This window comes from Capricornis sumatraensis, chromosome 15 (genome assembly GCF_032405125.1).
Source record: "Capricornis sumatraensis isolate serow.1 chromosome 15, serow.2, whole genome shotgun sequence".
Classification (NCBI taxonomy): Eukaryota; Metazoa; Chordata; class Mammalia; order Artiodactyla; family Bovidae; genus Capricornis; species Capricornis sumatraensis.
The window spans coordinates 76,395,105-76,415,667 of NC_091083.1; the positions used below are offsets into that span (position 1 = coordinate 76,395,105).

Consider the following 20,563-nt stretch of genomic DNA (forward strand, 5'->3'; position numbering starts at 1 on the left):
GCTGAAACTATCACAACAGTGTTAATTGGCTATGTTGTTGTTCAGTCATTAAGTCATGTCTGACTCTTTGCAACCCTGTGGACTGCAGCACACCAGGCTCCTCTGTCCTCCACCATCTCCCAGGATTTACTCAAATTCATGTCTATTGAGTCGGTGATGGTATCTAGCCATCCAATATAAAAAAAGAAGTCTTTTAAAAATGAAATAAATGCGTAGATACTACAATAAATATGGTGCTCTACCTTGAAGACAGTTTGACATTTGCTTGTGGAAATGAGTGCCAGCAGATCTTCAGTGTGAGTTACTACAAAGTGGTGATGGAGGGCTCTCCAAATGGATGGGTGGGAACTTGTAATACCAGGTGTAGGGGGTGGGGGCTGAGGGAGTGGACAGATGCAAGGGGTGTGTTTTGTGCAGCCCTCTACGGATGTAGTTTCCTGAGTTCCCCTTGTGTTTCTCATGGATGAAATCACACCTGAGCAAAGGCGAAATTTATATTGTGCTCCAATTATTCCAGAATACTTGAATCGTGCTGGAACAGATTTGTGTTTTCAAAACAAGCATTGTAGCAGAACTGACTGTGTGCCAGGATATACAGCATCAGCCAACCCTGACTCCAGCTTCTCAAGCTTTCAGGACATTCCCAAACCTGCCTCCCCCTCCCACCTGCCCTGGGCCACGAGAGTATAGCTCCTGGGCGTGAAGCCAAGGATTTGATTTGTTTTTTATTGATCAAAAGCTTGCCATGAGCCAAGCGCTGATAGTACCAAGTTATCAATATTAACTCATTTAACCCTCATTTAACAACTCTGTGCAAGCTAGGTACTTACTATATGAATACCCACTTTCCAGAAGGGGAAATCAAGGCACAGAAATGTTAAGTAACCTGACCAAGATCACATGACTGGTAAGTGGCTGATCTGGGATCTGAACCCGGGAAACTGGTTCCAGCGTTCATCTCAACCAGCTACGCTGTCTCCATGTCCCAGAGGGACCTTGGGCTTTCCCGGGGCAGAGCACGGGAATCTGCAGTCCACGCCCTGGGGTCAGGCAGGCCTGGATATGAGTCCTGACTTCCCCCACTCACTGGTCGTACAGACACAGCCTTCGCTGCTCAGACCCTGGGTTTCAGCGAAGCAGGAGTGAACAATGGTAGCACACCCTTGGTGCAACTGTAAGGACTACTTGAGATAAATGCCTTAGAACCGATTCCGGTGTAGTCAAGTATTCAACCAACACCAGTGCCTATAAAATGGAAGCAAAAAAATCCCTATCTCCTAGCCGCTGGCCACATCCGGTGGTGGTTTGTCCTTCAGGCATGACGTCTGTGAAACAACAGAAGGGGCGAAGGGGAAGGAGGTTCTGACCATCCACCAACTCCCGGGCCTTCGGTGATGAGGCAAACAGCCTTGACGGAAGGCCTCCCTGAGGCCGGTTGCAGCGGCCCTGCCGTCAGCTCTCTCTCTGCTCTCCAGAGCTGTGGGCACTGTGACCCGGTCACCCAGGGAGCTGTGTGCCGATGACCCAGATGCCACAGGACCACGAGGGGCAGAGGGAAGGAGGAGGAAGGGCTCCGGCAGCCAGCGTGGAGAGCTGCGGATTTACAGGGCGGATGTGCGATGCTGGAGGCTGTGGAGGGGCAGGAAGGAGAGGCAGGAAGGAGAGGCATGCGTGTGTGCGCATGCATGAGTGCGTGCGTGCGTGTCTGCACTTCTGTACACAGTCCCAACCCATCACTCAGCCAGATTTGCAGCGCACCCGCTGCAGCCCAGGCCCCGGACTGAACAGCACCAAACTCAAGTGTGTAGCAGGACAGACAGACACGTGTAACAAGTATGACAGAACTGCGGGGCGCTGTGGTAGGGGGAGACCCGGCTATGGAAGCTGCAGATGGATGTAGAGGAGTGGTGGGTTTCCCCTACCCACTCCCAGGACGGACACTGCCAATCAACCCCAACACTCCTGCCACACCTGGACTGGACTTCAGAATCCTTCTTAACACAGCACTCCAGGGAGCCACGATCAATTAGCTAGTGTTGGCACACGAGATAAAGCTCATGTTCTTAGCTGAGATCTGGAAAAGGAATGAGTCAGGGGGCGAAGAGGGAAGAGGGGTAGGAAAGAGAGTGTCAGGGGAGGGAGCAATGTATGCAAAGACCAGGAGGTGAGACGGAGGGCAGGGCAAGAGGTTCAGTGATGGAGCTGGGGCACACAGCTTGGGAGGGAAAGGGGGAAAGCTGGCAAAATCCAGAGGAAATAAGTGCTGAGTGACAGACCATGCAGTTCAGGCCACAAAGGAGACTTGCAGGTATCCAGTCAAGGGTGATGAGTGGCCTCATGGCTAGGGGAAAGGGGAGATGGATGGAGTGATGAGTGGCCTCATGGCTGGGGAAGGGGAGATGGAAGGAGTGATGAGTGGCCTCATGGCTGGGGAAGGGGAGATGGACGGAGTGATGAGTGGCCTCATGGCTGGGGGAAAAGGGAGATGGGCGGAGTCAAAGACAATTAGGAGAGAAATGGTAGAGCCCAGTCAAGGGCTGGATACGGAGAGAGAGAGCAAGAGGCGTCTGGGAGAGCCTTCTGGTTTGGGCAGCTGGGAGACAGTGGTGCTGTGCATTCAGAAAAGGTACTAGACTCTGCTGCCATCCCCCACATCCCCTGACCCCCACCGTGTCAGTGCTTACAGTCTTCTAACTGTTGGCACCTGCATCCCTCTAGCTACGTTTCTCTGGCACACAAGGGATTTCTCTGGTCTCCGGAGCCCTCATTTCCAGAGGAAGGGCAGGAGACTTAACCGTGAGCGGCCATCAACCAGTAACCAGTAAGAGTGGCAGTCTAAGTGCTCCAGCTCCCTGGCCTCCCAGGGAGTGACTCTCAGGCCCCTGTGTCAGGCTGGTTCTGAGACCCCATCAGCGTTAAGCTCTGGATACACACAGTGGCAGCTGGCTTCTCAACACACGTTACTGGAGGCCTTATGTCTCTCTTATGGGTTCCTCCACCATGTTTTCCAGAATCACCTTCCAAGTGAAATGCTTGCACTCAAATCCATGTCTTGCGTCTGGTTCTGGGAAATCCAAACTGAAGCAGATGGAAGTATCTCAGGATGGATGAGGGGTCTGGGGAGGTACTGTTCTCCTGGCCCTTTCTCAGGAGTACTGAATCCTTGCCCTTTATCTGGGGAGATGCTCAGAGAGGTGGGGAGTGGGAGCTTGGCTGGTTGCCCAACTCATAGCTGTTCCCTTCCATCCTTAACATGCAGAACCAACTTTTCCATCAGGCAGAAAGGGGCACTGGGAAGGAAAACCGTTCCCCAGTCCCCAAGGATAAACTAGGATTGGTCCACCATGCTGAAGTCTGCAGAGGGGAGAAGATGGAGAGACCACTAAGCCACCAAACCATGCTGGAAGCATCCACCTGGGGAAATCCTGATAGACACAGCCATTAAGTGAGGGAGGGAGTCGAGTAGAATTGTTAAGGGCAGATTCCAAACGCTAGATTTGAATCCCTGAAATCGATGTCACTCACTGGCTGTATGAAACTGTTAGTTGCTCAGTCATGTCTGAGTCTTTGCAACCCCACAGACTGTAGTCCACCAGGCTTCTCCATCCATGGAATTCTCCAGGCAAGAATACTGGAGTGGGTTGCCATGCCCTCCTCCAGAGGATCTTTCTAACCCAGGGATCGAACCTGGGTCTCCTGCATTGTAGGCAGATTCTTTCCCGTCTGAGCCACCAGGGAAGCCACTCTGGCTATGTGACCTTGGGCAATTTAATTAACCTCTCTTGCCTTTCATTTCCTCATCTGTAACATGAGGATACTAACAGTTCCAGAGTTATCAGGTTACTGAGAGAATTAAATGAGTCAATAAATGTAAAAACAGTTAGCACAGTGTCTGCCCATAGCAAATGCTCTTCTAAAGTGTTTGCTCTAGAACATTATTACCCTTAAGCCAGAACTTCTCAACCTTAACCCATGAATCACCTGGGGATCTTGTTAGAAGCCTGAGATGATGCATTTCTTTTCCTTTCTTCTTTTTTTTGGATGTGCCACACAGTAAGCAGGATCTTAGGATCTAAGTTCCTGCACCAGGAATGGAACCCCTCCCCTCTGCAGTGGAACTGTGGAGTCTTAAGCACTGGACCGCCAGGAAAGTACCAAGAGATGCTATACTTCTAACAAGGTCCCAGGGGATGGTGCTGCTGCTGGGCTGAGAATCACACTTTGAGCAGCAAGGGCTCAACCCACTGTAACTGGTACTGTGCAACCTGGAGCCCAAGGATCATCACTGGCAGAATGGCCCAACCCAATGTGCACCCCTTCTCCAGCCCTGAGTCCTAGTGAGGACACAGCATTTCCAAAGTTCTCTGTGCCCGTCCTTTGCAGCTCTTGCCACACTACTAGTTGCGTGGTCAGTGGAAGGCAGGGTCTCCGAGGTGCTCAGTCTGACTGTCCAGCATACTGTAGGTGCTAAATGAACATCCGCATGGTAGCATCCCTGGGCCCACTTGCAGGAATACACATGCCCGGCAGCACCAGGGGCTGCAGCCTGGTGGGGGCTGCACAAAGGCACTGGCTCTCTGTGAGCCTCAGCTGGGCTGGCAGAAGCCCAGGGGGAGGATGGTCACACCCCCTCCTGTTTCACAGCCTGGAATCTCGGTCCTGCTAGTGCCCAAAATACCTCCAAAACAAAGAGGAGGCCAACTACAGCTCAGTGTCCCCACCTGTCCCCCCGTCCCTTTGACCTCCCTTCCTCAGCCAGGTGCGTGTTGGGGGTGGGTAGCAGCACCTGGCTGGGCTCCACCAAGACCTTGTCCCTCTCAGGAGGGCAAGAATCTCCCCTCTGCTGCACCAAGGACCCTCAAACCCACCTGATCTTTCCTCAACTGTCTCAAGACACCCACCACAAACCTTTTAACAATCATAATAATCACCACAGGAGACTCCCCTTGTGGTCCAGTGGCCAAGACTCTGTGCTCTCAATGCAGGGGGCCCAGGATCCATCCCTGGTCAGGGAACTTAAACCCACATGCCACAACTAAAGATCTCACATGCCTCAGCTAAGACCTGGCACAGCCAAATAAATAATTTTTTAAAAATCATAATCATCACCGCCAACATTTATTCCATGCTTACCTTGCGCTAAGCACATTCTAGACACAATTATAACAAGGAGCAAAATGCCCAAATAACAGTGGCTGAATCGACAAATATCGGTAATAGCTATAATAATAAAAATGCTTGCAATGTGCCAGCCACTGGCACATTGTGTCTAAGTGCTTTGACATATGTTAGTTGTCTCCCCACAACAGCTCTATTAATGATCTGTACTATTCTGGACCTCTTTCTATAGATGAAGAAACTGGGCTCAGAGAGGTAAAGTAACGTCCCCCAAAGTCACACAGCTCCGAAGAAGCAGAAATGAGGCCCAATCAGTACTGTCTGACTCCAGAGTCCTGACTCTGGACATGTTTGTAATATAATCTGACTTTCTGGCCCCTTAAAGCACACGACAGCAAATGACAAGAGCCACGTCCCAAGCACCTGTCATGTGCAGGCATCATCTTTCTTCCTCACGATGCCCTCCTATGCTGCTCCCCGGGGACAAGTCCTGTGGCCTCTCTGAGCCTTCAGCTCCTCTTCTGGAAAATGGGAATGTAGGTTTGACCCCCTGCTGCTGTTCACTGCACCACGATACCACCTCCTCGACCTGTTCCTCTGACCTGCCCATGAGGCCAACAGACAAGATGTGTATCAGCCTCCCTAAAGCTTAAAGAGGGCAAGGGATGTGCCCAAGGCCACTCGGGGTCAGTGGCCAGGCGGGGACCAGGACCCAACTCTCCCGATCCCCTGAAACTCAGCAGGGACCCACTGCCACCCTGACGCCTAGACTATCTCCCTCCAAGTTTCGCTGTCTTGCCGAGCTTCTCAGGTTAAAGCAAACATTTGTTCCCTTCGTCCTCCTCTTCTCCCTCTCCCTTCCGCGTGTCCTCCTCCTCTTCTCGCCCTGCGGAAAGTCTCCCTAGGAGGTGGGCGGACCAGCAGCATCTGCCAAGGCAAGGCCATTCAGAGAGACCGGAGATGCCCAGTTTAGGAGGGGCTGGGGGCGGGAAGGCTTTCAGGCGGCAGAGCCCCCAGCTGCAAGGCAGGGCCAGAAACTGGAGGAGGTCTGCCCTTGGATGAGCCACTCAGCCAGGACCATCCAGTGGTCCTGGAAACGCGCTGATGGAAATGTCCGACACCTGCACAGTCTGATACGGTGGGCGCTGAACACAGGCTGCCACTGAGCACTTGAAATATGGCAAGAGCGACAGAGGAACAGAATATTTCATCTTCATTCACTTACATTTAAATAGCCACATGCGCCTGGGGTCTATCATACTGGACTCTTCTAAGCCCCAGTCTTCTCATGTGCTTGACAAGGGTCATGACAGCCCTGTCCTCCCTGGCTGAGGACGGCTGAGATAATGAAGCAATGGGGTGCCGTGATACAAGCCCCGCTGAGAGTCTGGATGCCTGGGTTCCAGACCTATGAACATGCTGTGTGATCCAGGCCAAGCCCCTCAGCCTCTCTGAGTGCCCTGGTCACCTGTACAATGAAGAAGTCACTGTGGGTCACAGTTTCTTTGCCAGGGGGGCTTAGGAGAGTCTGGGAGCCCCCTACAGTTACATGAAATGTGTCTGTGTGACCACGCATGTGAGAATGAGTGTGAGGTGTGAGTGTGTTAGGGTACACACTTTATCTGCATATTTATCAGAGGAAAGCAGGCTTCAAACTTTCCCCAAATTCTCAAAGTGCAAGTGCAGTCTCAGTAGCTTCGGTCGCCTCTGATTCTTTCCAACCCTGTGGACTGTAGCCCACCAGGCGCTCTGTCCATGGAACTTTCCAGGCAAGAATACTAGAGTGGGTAGCCACTGCCTTCTCCAGGGGATCTTCCCCACCCAGGGATTCAACCCGGGTCTCCTGCACTGCAGGCAGATCCTTTACGGCCTGAGCCACCAGGGAAGCCCGACCCCGAGAGCCCCAGTCTAGATCGATCTCGTCCCAGGGAGTCTTTTAAAAATGGAACTTCCAGGCGCCACCCTCATGGATTCCGATTCAGCAGCTTGGATTCAGGGTCCCGAGATCGGTATTTGTAACAAGTTCCCAGCAATTCTGATGTACAGCTGAGGGAGAGAAACACAGGCGAGGAGCCAGCTGGACCTAATGTGCTATGACTTGATGCGTGTGAAACTCCTTATCAGGCAGTAGTACATATTTTTAAAAACCAATTGGGATTTAAGGAAACTAAGAAAGTTAAAGAGGAAATAACCACCATCCCAACAAAACCCCTCTTGATCCCCTTTCTTCATTAACCTCTGCTGTGGCAGCCATTGTGCCAGGCGTTTTATAAATAGTAACCCATTTAATCTTCCTACCACCCCCTATGAGGTTGGTACTACTGTCTCCATTTCACAGATGAGGAAACCGAGGCACAGAGAGGTGACTTGCCCAGGATCACACCGTCAGTGAGCAGTGGAGCTGGGATTGAGACCTAGACAGTTGGGTACCAGATTCATGCCTCACTCACACCTCCTCAGAGAATCCTTGGCTTTCATCACCTCCCTTCCAAGGCCAAGGATGACCCAGGGCTCCTAGAGGGCACTGCTCCGTTCCTCCCGCCCACCCCACACCGGAGACGACCGTGGGCCCCACACTCACTTGCCCTCGGAGCCGTAGCTGTTCATGCTGTCCTCGATGGACTCGTGGCTGGCCTGGCGCAGGGTCCGGCTGGGCATCTCCACTGCCAGGCCAGTCTCCGTGCTCCTCTGGATGGCCCCCTTCAACCTCCGGCTGTCCCCTTCCGGGCAGAGTGGTCGAGAGAGATGGGGAGAGAGACACGGGATGGGGAGAAATGGAGAGACCAGGCCTCTGGTTAGTCTTTCAGAGGCTGGTGGCTGCCCAGCATTGGTTTTCACGCCCCACCTGGTTCATCAACCTCCTCCAACCACCAGCCTCACCTGCACACACCCTCCCAGGGGCAGCCTGCCCTTTATACTCAGCCATCAAACAGCATCACATGAGTTCTCCTAACTGGCAGATGCATTTACATGTATTTTTTTTTAATTGAAGTATAATCGATTTACAACATTGTTTTAGTTTCAGGTGTACAGCAACGTGATTCAGTTTTTTTTCAAATTAAATTCCATTATAGGTTATTACAAGATATTGAGTATAATCCCCTGTGAAGAAGTGAAGTGAAGTGAAAGTCGCTCAGTCATGTCTGATTCTTTGCGACCCCATGAACTGCATCCTGCCAGGCTCCTCTGTCCATGGAATTCTCCAGGCAATTCTACTGGAGCGGGTAGCTGTTCCCTTCTCCAAGGGATCTTCCCAACCCAGGGAGCGAACCCAGGTCTCCCGCACTGCAGGCAGATTCTTTACTGTCTGAGCCACCAGGGAAGCCCAAGAATACTGGAGTGGGTAGCCTATCCCTTCTCCAGGAGATCTTCCCGATCCAGGAACTGAACCCAGGTCTCCTGCATTGTAGACAGATTCTTTACCAGCTGAACTACCAGGGAAGCCCTATAATTAATTCCCTGTGTTATACAGTAAATCTTTGTTGCTTATCTATTTTATGTACAGTAGCTTGAATCTGTTAATCCTATACTCCCAATCTCTCCCTCTCTCCCCTTTAGTAACCACAAGGTTTTTTCTATGTTTATGAATCTGTTTCTGCTTTGTATATAGATTCATTTGTCTTGTTTCTAGATTCCACATATACGGGTTATCATATAGTATTTGTCTTTCTCTGTCTGACTTACTTCACTAAGTATAATATTCTCTAGGTTCAACCAACACGTACTGTTTATTGAATTCATTTCTGCCCTGCAATCTTCTCCAAACCATTTCCCTCCTCCTCTTTAGCTACTATTTACTGAGCACCTCCGATGTATCATATTCTCTGTCAAGTGCTTTTCATGGATTTAAACCAGAATTTCTCTACCTCAGCACAACTGGCAAGGGGATGCACTATTGCTTAGCCGTCAGGCGCTGTCGCGTGTGCTGTGGGAGGTCTAACCAGTCTCCCTGGCCTCTACCCACTAGATGATAGTCCTCCTTCCAGGTCAGTTGTGTCAGTCAAAAATGTCTCCAGACACTGCCAAACATCCCCTGGAGTGGGGACAAAGATCACCCTTGATTGAGGATCACCCATCTAGACCATTGGCTCTGAAACCACACTGCCCCAGGTTTAAGTGCTGGATCTCCTTCTCACAGACTGTGAGACTTTGGGCAAATTACTAACCTCCCTGGGCCTCCACTTTCTTAGCTGTAAAATAGGAGAACAGCATGGTCCTCTGCCCTGCTTTTCCATTTTTCGGCTGCACCACATGGCATGTAGGATCCTAGTTCCCCAACCAGGGATTGAACCCATGCCCCCTGCAGGGGAAATATGACCACTGGCCAGCCAAGGAAGGCCGATGCTCTTCCCTTCTGTTTCCTGCCTCTAACCACCCTCTCCCCGATCCGGCAGCTCACACCTTCATTTCCACTGCGATCAAACACCATCCAATCCCAGCTCTCCTTGAGCCTCTCCTGGCTTGGCCTCTCTCTGCCCAGTGCTGTCGTGCTTTTCTTCCTGACGCTCACTACCCGTGATGTGTTCTTCACTGTCAGCTTACTGACTAGCCTCCTCCACACAGAAGGTAAACCCCATGAGGACAGTGAATTTCATTGTGTCGAATGTTGAAGCCCCAGGGCCAAGAACAGTCTACCCATTGGAAAGTGAAAGTCACTCAGTCATGTCCTACTCTTTGTGACTCCATGGACTATACAGTCCACAGAATTCTCCAGGGAAGAATACTGGAGGAGGTAGCCTTTCCTTTCTCCAGGGGAATCTTCCCAACCCAGGGAGTGAACCCAGGTCTCCTGCATTGCAGGTGGATTCTTTACCAGCTGAGCCACCAAGTAAGCCCAAGAAAACTGGAAAGAGTAGCCTATCCCTTCTCCAGTGGAGCTTCCCAACCCAGGAATCAAACCAGGGTCTCCAACATTGCAGGCGGATTCTTTACCAACTGAGCTATCAAGGAAGCCCCTAGCCTTTGGAAGTGCTCAAGTAGTAACTGCTGGGTGAACAGGTGTCCGCACTGAGGGTGGGGTTAATCCTCAGTCACCCAGGAAGCAGCTGCTCCTGCCTGCTCCACTCTTAGCACCGAGGACATGGGGTTAAGGGGGCTGGTCCATGCCCGAGGGCCAGAAGGTGGAAGTGGAGGCATGGGGGGTGAGGATTTGACCCCAAGGGGTCACTTTGCTTCCGTGCTCCATAGCCTGGTGATCAAGGCAAACTTTATGTCTCCCATCACCCTGGAGGGGTGTGGGTTCTAGGAGTGGAGGCGGATCTTTAGTGGGACCTCCCCAGTCTGGGATGAGCTGATAGACCTCAGGGCCTTCAGCAGTGCTCACAAATGGATCCACCCAAACCCCATCATCCTGCTGAGTAAAAGGATGGGGAGCTGGGTCTGTGTGTGGGGAGAGAGGGTAACGCTGGGGCACCTCCTGCTGGACTTCTCCCCGTATCCCTCCTCCCAACTCAACGATGGTGCCCCCTTCCTCCCTGACCTGCAGACAGACACATGCGTGCACACACAGAGACAAAGATGCTCTCCTACACACATGTTCCTCTCCTACACACATCTGCGTAATTCAGGCACACAGATGCCCACGTACTCAGAAAATTAAACACACACAGAGGAATATGCCTGCAAAGATGCAGTCTGTTACCCTACGTCTAAGTGTCCACATCTGTGTGCTGCCATGGGTCTCGGCCCTAGAGCAGGGCATGGCAATCCACCCCAGCTTTCTCGCCTGGAGAATCCCATGCACTGAGGAGCCCGGGTGACTATGGTCTGTAGGGTTGCAAAGAGTCGGACACGACTGAAGCGACTGAGCACGCACGCACCCCTGGGTCTCTGCACACCTGCCATTCTACTCCTGAGGCTAAATGGGCAGGTGTCTGGGTGTGTGCCAGTCACACACAGACACGTCACCATAAGACGCGTACACCAACCCACTCAAGAAAGCACACAGAGAAACTGACACAGCGTGCATGTGTGTGTCTCTGTGTGTGTGCGTGTGTCCCCTGGTGTCTCCTGACCATGTGGGAGAAGGTGTGTCTCCCTGTGTGCTTCCGGTCATCCCGCCCCTTCTTCTTTCCCTCATTTGTATCTGAAGTCCCTCTCCCAAGAGTTCTCTGTTTCTCTGTGTACAGCAGTGTCAAGGGCACAGAAAGATTCAGAAACACACACATATTCATACAGACTCACAGGCACAGAGAAACATCCCCCCACTCACTCACACACACGCATGCGCATGTACACACACGCGTGCGCATGTACACATACACACACACACACAGAGACACAAGCACAGTCATGTCCAAGGACAACACTCTCCCTACACCAGGGATACACCTACACACAAATTTCATCTCTGGATCCTTTGGGGGAAACTTGACCTAAGACACCTGGCTAAGCTGTTATCCTAAGGAAGTTAAGGTTCAAACACTGTTGCACAGGTGGGTTCCAGAATCACAATGGAAACACCATTCCCTCCAAGAAAACTGGTGATAAAAAGAGCAGCTGCACAAAGATGAAGGCATGGAAGTTCCGAGGGGCTGGTTAACGGGGTCAAAGGAGAGGTTCTGTTGTCCATGGTTATCATAAGGCTCCACTGGAGAGACCCGGAGTTTGAGTCCTCTACACTTCGGGTTTCGACTGTGAGGCTGCCCCAAGCTGGCCACTGTGATGTACAAGTAAATGGAGTGTGGATGACCCATTTTTGGCGACCCACTCCCGCCTGCTGTACCCTGTGGGTTTTAAGTCCCTCCTCTCCCAACTTGTGCAGTGTGTGTGTGTGCTTGTGTGTGTGTAGCTGGGGGTGGGGGAAGGCAGCAGGCAGAGGGTGTGTGTGGACAGCCAGAGTCCCAGCAAACCACAGCAGCAACTTCGGGTACCAACACTGCTACACGCTAAACACACGCCTGAGGAGGACGGAAGAGGGGACAAGAATGAAGGGGTTCCTGCCTCCCTGGAACTCACAGCTCAGAGGCCGAGGTGGACACTAAAAACAGGATCACACTGATTAATCACAAGTATGTAAAGGGTTCTGAGGAGCAAGAAAAAGATGTAATGATAGCACTCACCAGGGGAGGGTAATAGGAGGGAGACTAATGCAGGCAACATCGTTCGAATGAGAGTCACTGCAGATCCGCCCCTTGGCCTCCATGATGGAGGATTCTAGTGGACCCCTCCTGTGCCTGAGCATTGCCAGCACCCTATGCACGAGGCCCTGGCTACCCAGTCCTTAGGTTTTCTTTCTCTCTAGAGTCTTTCCCTTGCTGATTTCATTCCCCGCCCCCATGAGGACCACCCTAAGCAAAGGAATCCTGTGCCTCAATCTGCAGCCCTTAACTCTGTCAAGAGCAATACTCTGGGGCTTCCGTGGCGGCTCAGTGGTAAAGAATCCGACTGCCAGTGCAGGAGACCTGGGTTTGATCCCTGGTCTGGGAAGACCCCACACGCAACCACAACTACTGAGCCTGTGCTCTAGAGCTCAGGAGCTATAACTAAGGAAACCCACATGCCCCCAGAGCCCATGCTCTGCAACAAGAGAAGCCACCGTGGGACTCCTCTGGTGGTCCAGTGATTAAGACTCCAGGCTTCCAATGCAGGGGGGCACAGGTTCGATCCCTGGTGCAGAACTAAGGTCCCACAAACCGTACCACATGTTCCCCCCAAAAAAAGAGAATGAGAAGCTCAGACACCATAACTAGAGAGTAGCCCCTGCTTACTGAAACCAGAGAAAAGCCCTCGCAGCAACAAAGACCCAGCACAGCCATAAATAAATAAATAGAATTATGGAGAAGGCAATAGCACCCCACTCCAGTACTCTTGCCTGGGAAATCCCATGGATGGAGGAGCCTGGTAGGCTACAGTCCATGGGGTCGCGAAGAGTTGGACACGAATGGCAACTTCACTTTCACTTCATTTTCCTGCACTGGCGAAGGAAATGGCAACCCACTCCAGTGTTCTTGCCTGGAGAATCCCGGGAACAGGGAAGCCTGGTGGGCTGCCGTCTATGGGGTCGCACAGAGTCGGACACGACTGACGTGACTTAGTAGTTAGTAGTAGTATAAATCAAAAGAAAGCAATTCTTCCAACTGCATTTGGACATCACTACCTGGATGATGAACTGGCTTCCTGAATGCAACTTGTCCCACCCCACTTCCCCCAAACAATTCCTTCTGACCTCTGTTCCCAGTTTTCCCAGCCACCCAGACCCAGAACCCCCAAGGACCTCTCTGACCTTTCCCCCTTTCTCATTAGATGCCAGTTTGTATCAAATCTTTGCCCTTAATATCTCTTAGCTCTCTCCTTTTCTGTCCATTTTCACTGCCAACCACCCTAATTATCCCAAGTCTAAATTATTTTAACAACCTCCTAACTAGTGTCCCTGCTTCCAACCCACCCACTCAGCAAGTCATTAACAGATTAACAATCTTAAAATACCACTTCAGACCAAAAAATTCCCTTCCTAGTAATTCATAAATTCACAAACAGACAAGAACACCAAGCTATGCAAGAAGAGACTTCCCCACAGTATCATTTACACCAATGGAATGCTGGAATTAGAGGTCTGTCAATGGGAATGGCTTTACTAAATGACACATCCCCACAATAAAACACTGCAAACATTAGAAAGAGTCATCAAGACCTACATCTTCAGTGACATAGAAAGACTGCCTCAGCATACTGTGGAGTTAAAAAAGCACGCTGCAGGATGGTATGTAAAACAGAAGACCATTTTTGTAAAGCTATAGATAGTGTAGCTTTATCTTTCTCTTTATGCATAGACACAGAAAAACCTGGGAGGATATGACCCAAACTGTTAATGGGGAATAATGATAGGAAGAAAGATCGCTAGAGGGTGTGTGAGAAGATTGTTTTTCTGGTAACTTTTAAAAATTAATTCATCTTTGGCTGCACTGGGTCTTCGTTGCTGCGTTTTCTCTAATCACCAAGAGCAATGGCTACTCTCTGGTTGCAGGGCACGGGTTTCTCACTGCAGAAGCTTCTCTTGTAGAATACGGGCTCCAGGGCATTCGGGCTTTAGAAGGCTTGGCTGTTCCATACACGTGGAATCTCCCTAGACCGGGGATCGAACCATGTCCCCTGCACTGGCAGGCAGATTCTTAGTCACTGAACCACCAGGGAAGACCTTTTGTAACTTTTCCATCTAAGTATACGATACAGACGAAAATGTGAACAAACCTTTAGTGTAGAGCTTGATGGGTTTTCGCAAAATAAACATCCGTGTATCCAGCAGCCAGATGAAGAAACAGTATTGCCAGGATCCCTGAAGTCCACAATGCCCAGTCTTCCAGGCTATATTACTCCAAGAAGGCAGCCACTATCCTGATCTCAAATATCAGATATCAGTTTTGCCTGTTTTTAAACTTTATACACAGAGCATGGTCTGTGGGAGGGCGGGGTTGGCTTCTGCTCAATATTATGTTGGCTACATGAGATACACCCACATTGTTGTACATAGCTGTAGACTGTTCATCATCACTATTATACAGTCTTTCACCGTATGAATATTTTGGAGCACAACCTACTTATCCATTGTTCTGTTGATAGGCATTTCATTTTTTTTTCCCCCAGGCTGGGGCTATTAGAAATAATCCTGCTGTGATTACTTTAGCACATGGCCTTTGCTGAATATTTGTACCTGTGTATCTTGGAAATATACCTAAGGGTAGAACTGCTGGGTCATAGGGCAAGCATTCAGCTTTAGCAGATGCTGCCAAACGATTTTCCAAAAGAGCTGTACCAATTTACACTCCAATCAGCCCAGTAGGGATATTTTATTTCTCTTTTGCAGGCTGTGGTATCTTCTCAAGGTTTTATAGTTAAATGTATGAATTCTAGAATGGAAATGAAGGTAAAATATAAATTTATAAATAAATCATAACCTCATGCCATGATCCTATTTAAAACCTTACAATGGCTCCCCACTGCCCCTCAAATGAGGCACCCCCTTCACACCCTGGTATTCACGACTCACCATTACCTGATTCCCCCCAGCTTCTCCTGGTTTCCTCTCCATCTCTGCACTCCAGCCCAGCTGAGCAGCTCTTTGCTTCAGGTACATCCTCCATAGCTTCCTCATCCCCATTCTCTCTCCTTTACTTTCCTGCTGTCCTCACCTTCCCTATCAAAATTCTAACCATACTCCAGAGTTAAGCTTTAAATAATAGTTTATCAGGAACTCACCAAACCCATAGGGCTGTCATGAGATTAAATATAATAAGGTAATGTAATAATATAATGACATTTAATCCTCTGACATCCTAGGTGGGCTGTGGCACACAGTAAGCACTCAACAAGATGACTATTATTAACATTAGTATTACCAAAAAACTATTAGTATCACTACTGTGCCAGATGCTATGCCTACTGTTTTACATAGGCATCTTCTCATTTTAATTCTCACAATAAGTTGTGAGATAACTACTATCCCATTTTATAGGATAAGAAAATAAGGATAAATAAGGTTAAGTAACCATTCCAAGGACACACACAGCTACTAAGGGCAGAACTGGAATTCAAGTCATGTCTTTCTGACTCATGTTTTTAATGAACCACTAAACTCACTATGCTCTATCACAGAATTCAAATGCCATCTCTTCCACAAACCCTTCTCTGATCAAACTCTCTGAGTCCCAGGGGGCACTTTGTCTTCACTTTTATTGGGTATCTATTCCACTGCACCTTGAAATGCAGTCCTTGGTCAACCTACTTGATATTCTGTCTGCTGTGTAAGCTCATTCCGCCTTCATTTCCCTTCAGAACCGTGGACAGCACCCAGCATTGCCCATCCCACTAACAGTGTGTTTAACTGAATTGCTTTTATTTTTAGAACATCCTCAAGAAAAGTGTAAATCCTCCAGTAAAGAAAACAAGTGCGTCTCATTCAGTTGTCCATATTGAGTGTGAATGTGTTATTGTACCTTCTCTCAAAAGCAAGTATCTGTGAAGAAACAGGATAAATGATAATAAATTACTAATTGACATTATTTTTAGCACTTACTCTTTACCAGACACTATTTTTTATAGATAGATAGATATACATACATGCATGGTATTTACATATGTTGTGCTATTCGCTTAGTCGTGTCCGACTCTTTGTGATCCCATGGACTGTAGCCTGCCAGGCTCCTTTGTCCTTGGGGATTCTCCAGGCAAGAATACTGGAGTGGGTTGCCATGCCCTCCTCCAGGGGATCCTCCCAACCCAGGGATGGAACCCAAGTCTCCCGCATTGCAGGCAGATTCTTTACCAACTGAACCACCAGGGAAGCCCTTATATGTTAAATTAATATAAATTATAATACACAAATTGTGCGTGTGTGTGTATGCCAAGTCACTTCATTCATGCCTGAGTTTTTGTGACCCCATGGACCACAGACTGCCAGGCTCCTCTGTTCATGGAAGTCTCCAGGCAAGAACACTGGAGTTTGTTGCCATTTCCTCCTCCAGGGGATCTCCCTGGCCCAGAGATTGAACCTCTATCTCTTATGTCCCCTACATTGGCAGGCAGGATCTTTACCACTAGCACCACCTGGAAAGCCCAATATACAAATTATATATTCATAAATATATATTTTATATACTTATATATGTTCTTATATGTGTATGTACATGTAAAATTTAGCCATAACTCTGAGAGTCAAGTATCATTATCCTAATTTTACAAAAAGGAGCCAAGCTCAAAGCAGTTCAGCAATTGGCCCAAGGTTACAGCAGACAAGACAGAGCTAGGTTTTAAATCTAGGTTATCTGTAAGATCATATATTCTTAAGCACTTAAGACTGCAGTGATGTGGAAATGGGAGGGAGAGGAGGGAAAGAACACAACCATTCTCCACTTTGACATTTTATCCAAGATGGATCTTTACAGCTTTGTTTTCGAGATGAGAAGCCCAAAGCTGAGGACGGTTGTATGACTTGCTGCAGGTCCCCAGGCTCTAAAACCCCTAACCATGCCCCTGTCCACAGTAATCCCATGTCTGTGACTGGTCCTGCCTCAGTCCATATGATAGCCTGTGAAGTCCTCCATACATAGAGCTCTGGGTCAGAAGGTTACTTCAAGCTAGGATAATCCCCTGTGGCTCACTGCTCTCCCTTCCCACAGCTCCTGCCTTTCCTGTCCCTTTGAGATAAATACCCTAGAGGTTCCATGGTCAGCCTCTTCCTGGCCTAGCTATTCCCAGTGACTTCAAGTCTCACGTCTCCCCCCTGCCCAGGTCCTAAAACTCATCCAAAAACCAAGGACTGAGCTGACAGACAGGAACTCAGGCCTCCACAGCCCTGATGCTGCTTCTGGCTGTGTCTCCAAGGACAGGTCAAGGAAGCACAAACCCTCAGTAAGAACCCTTTCCCTTTCCCCTCTTCTCTCCAGAACTGGCAACATCTGCCTTCCCTTAAAATCAGAGAAAATTTCTTTTGGGTGGAACTTAGTGGTCATCCACAGCAATGCCTTCCTCGTGCAGAAGGGCTACTGAAGCCCGGGAGGGACATGGGGCAGTGGCCATGCTGGCTTTAGGATTTAGGTCTCAGGTGGCACTAGCTGTAAGAGATGTGGGTTCGATCCCTGGCTGGGGAAGGTCCCCTGGAGGAGGGCATGGCAACCCACTCCAGTATTCTTGCCTAGAGAATCCCATGGACAGAGGAACCTGGTGGGCTATGGTCCATAGGGTCACAAAGAGTCGGACATGACTGAAGTGACTTAGCATGCACAGACTCCTAATTACCAGCCTCTCAGCTCCTTATCACAGTAAACAGCCATTCACGACTATTTCTGAAGCATTTTCAAGGGGCAGCAAAGCAAAGTGATTAAAAGCATGGACAATGGATGGAACTTCCCGGGTGGTCCAGTAGTTAAGACCGTGCTTCCACTGCTGTGGGCCCAGGTTCAATCTCTGGTTCGGAACTGAGATCCTACATGCCACACAGTACAGCAAAAAATAAATAAATAAATGAAGCATGGACAGTGGAGCCTGATGGCTTGGGTTGTACAGCTGGTCTCAGTCACCTTATTAGTAGTGTAATCATGGGCAAATTATTTAACCTGTATCTCAGTTTTCTCCTCTTAAAAAAATGAAGAATATAATAGTATGTGCCTCATAGGATGTCTGTAAGGATTAAATTAGTATTTTTTCTCTTAAGTACTTAGAATAAGGCCTGGCACGTAGTATGCACTATTTAGTATATGACACACAAATATGTATCAATCAATTAACTAAACTGTCTAAAAAAAGCAAGAGAGTTCCAGAAAAATATCTACTTCTGTTTTATTGACTACGCCAAAGCCTTTGACTGTGTGGATCACAACAAACTGTGGGAAATTCTGACAGAGATGGGAATACCAGACCACCTGACCTGCCTCCTGAGAAATCTGTATGCAGGTCAGGAAGCAACAGTCAAAACTAGACAAAAGACAATGGACTGGTTCCAAAATGGGAGAGGAGTACGTCAAGGCTGTATATTGTCACCCTGCCTGCTTAACTTATATGCAGAGTACATCATGAGAAACGCTGGGCTGGAAGAAGCACAAACTGGAATCAAGATCGCTGGGAGAAATATCAACAACCTCAGATATGCAGATGACACCACCCTTATGGCAGAAAGTGAAGAGGAACTAAAGAGCCTCTAAATAAAAGTGAAAGAGGAGAGTGAAAAAGTTGGCTTAAAACACAACATTCAAAAAACGAAGATCATGGCATCCGGTCCCATCACTTCATGGCAAATAGATGGGAAACAATGGAAACAATGAGAGACTTCATTTTCTTGAGCTCCAAAATCACTGCTAATGGTGACTGCAGCCATGAAATTTAAAAACACCTGCTCCTTAGAAGAAAAGCTATGACCAACCTAGACAGCATATTAAAAAGCAGAGACATTACTTTGCCAACAAAGGTCCATATAGTCAAGGCTATGGTTTTTCCAGTAGTCATGTATGGATGTGAGAGTTGGACTGTGAAGAAAGCTGAGCGCCAAAGAATTGATGCTTTTGAACTGTGGTGTTGGAGAAGACTCTTGAGAGTCCTGTAGACTATAAGGAGATCAAACCAGTCCATCCTAAAGGAAATCAGTCCTGAATATTCATTGGAAGGACTGATGCTGAAGCTGAAGCTCCAGTACTCTCGCTACCTGATGCAAAGAACTGACTCCTTAGATAAGACCTTGATGCTGGGAAAGATTGAAGGCAGGAGGAGAAAGGGACAACAGAGGATGAGACGGTTGAATGGCATCACTGACTTGATGGACATGGGTTTGAGTAAATTCCAGGAGTTAATGATGAACAGGGAAGCCTGATGTGCTGCAGTCACACAGAGTCACAAAGAGTCAGACACGACTGAACGACTGAACTGAACTGAAACTGCCTCCATGCCTCCTTTTGGGGGATACAAATTTGAGTCTGCTCTGCATCACCAAGGTCACAGCTCACATCCCCACTTACTCTGGCCTGGATGACTGCCAGAGTCAATTAACTCAGAGACTCCCAAGCACCTGCTTAGAGGCCAGTGTGAATATGTTGGGAACTTGGTTAAAACATATTCCTTGGTCTTCTCTCCTGGAGATTCTGGTTCAGTAGGCCTAGGGTGGGAACCACGAAATCTGCAGTTTTGGGGAAATCTCTGGATAACTCAAATGCTTGGTCAGGAGATCACCATTACTCTAACTGGTGTCACCAGCTGAGAAATGTCCTCTTCGGTCAGTTCTCCACTCTGTGGCCTGCATGAACTTTCTAAAACTCAGTCCTGAATGTCACCTCTTCCATTTAAAATCTCCAATGATACTCCACTGCTTGCAGAATACATCCCAATAGCATTAACACACACTGCCTTTCTGACCTGCTCCCAAACTACATTTCTGGTCTTTTTTCCTCCCTTTCCCCAGTGGGCTCTGCATTCCATTCACACTGAATAATTCAGGTAACCCCAAATAGTCCACATGACCAACTACCCCCAAATATCTTACCTATCATCTCACATAGGAAATTCTCAGCATTTTCCTCTCTGGAGAAAGATGCTTTTAAAAACAACTGTTTGTTGATGTATAATATGCAGAATGTACAATTACACAGTGTACAACTCTAAGCATACAGCTTGATGAACATTACAAAGTACACTCATTTATAGAACCAGCCCTGAGACCAAGAAACAGGATTATCGATGTTCCAGAAACACCACATGAGTAGCAGTCACTTCCCCTCCAACAGTAGCATTATCCTGGCTTCTAACAGCCCAAATTGGCTTCACCTGTCTTGTACTTCCATATACACAGAATCACCTAGTATATACTCTTCAGTGTCCGACTTCTTCCACTTAACATTACGTTTGTGAGATTCATCCACGCTGATTCCTTCATTGCAGTTCATTTATTCTGATGGCTTCATTGTCTAACATTGTATGAATATATCCAAATTATTTTTATTCTTTCTACTGTCGATGAGCATTTGGG

The 20,563-nt window shown here is 48.6% G+C and overlaps 1 protein-coding gene across 2 annotated transcripts in view; it reads right to left on the bottom strand.

The window, feature by feature from the left end:
• Positions 1-20,563, bottom strand: part of RIMS4 (regulating synaptic membrane exocytosis 4) — a 66,988-nt gene that overhangs the window by 11,859 nt on the left and 34,566 nt on the right. For both annotated transcript variants that reach the window (XM_068987576.1, XM_068987575.1), the window contains one exon: positions 7,700-7,838. In XM_068987576.1, the coding sequence (XP_068843677.1) occupies positions 7,700-7,838 (139 nt within the window). The remainder of the gene's footprint in view (positions 1-7,699; positions 7,839-20,563) is intronic.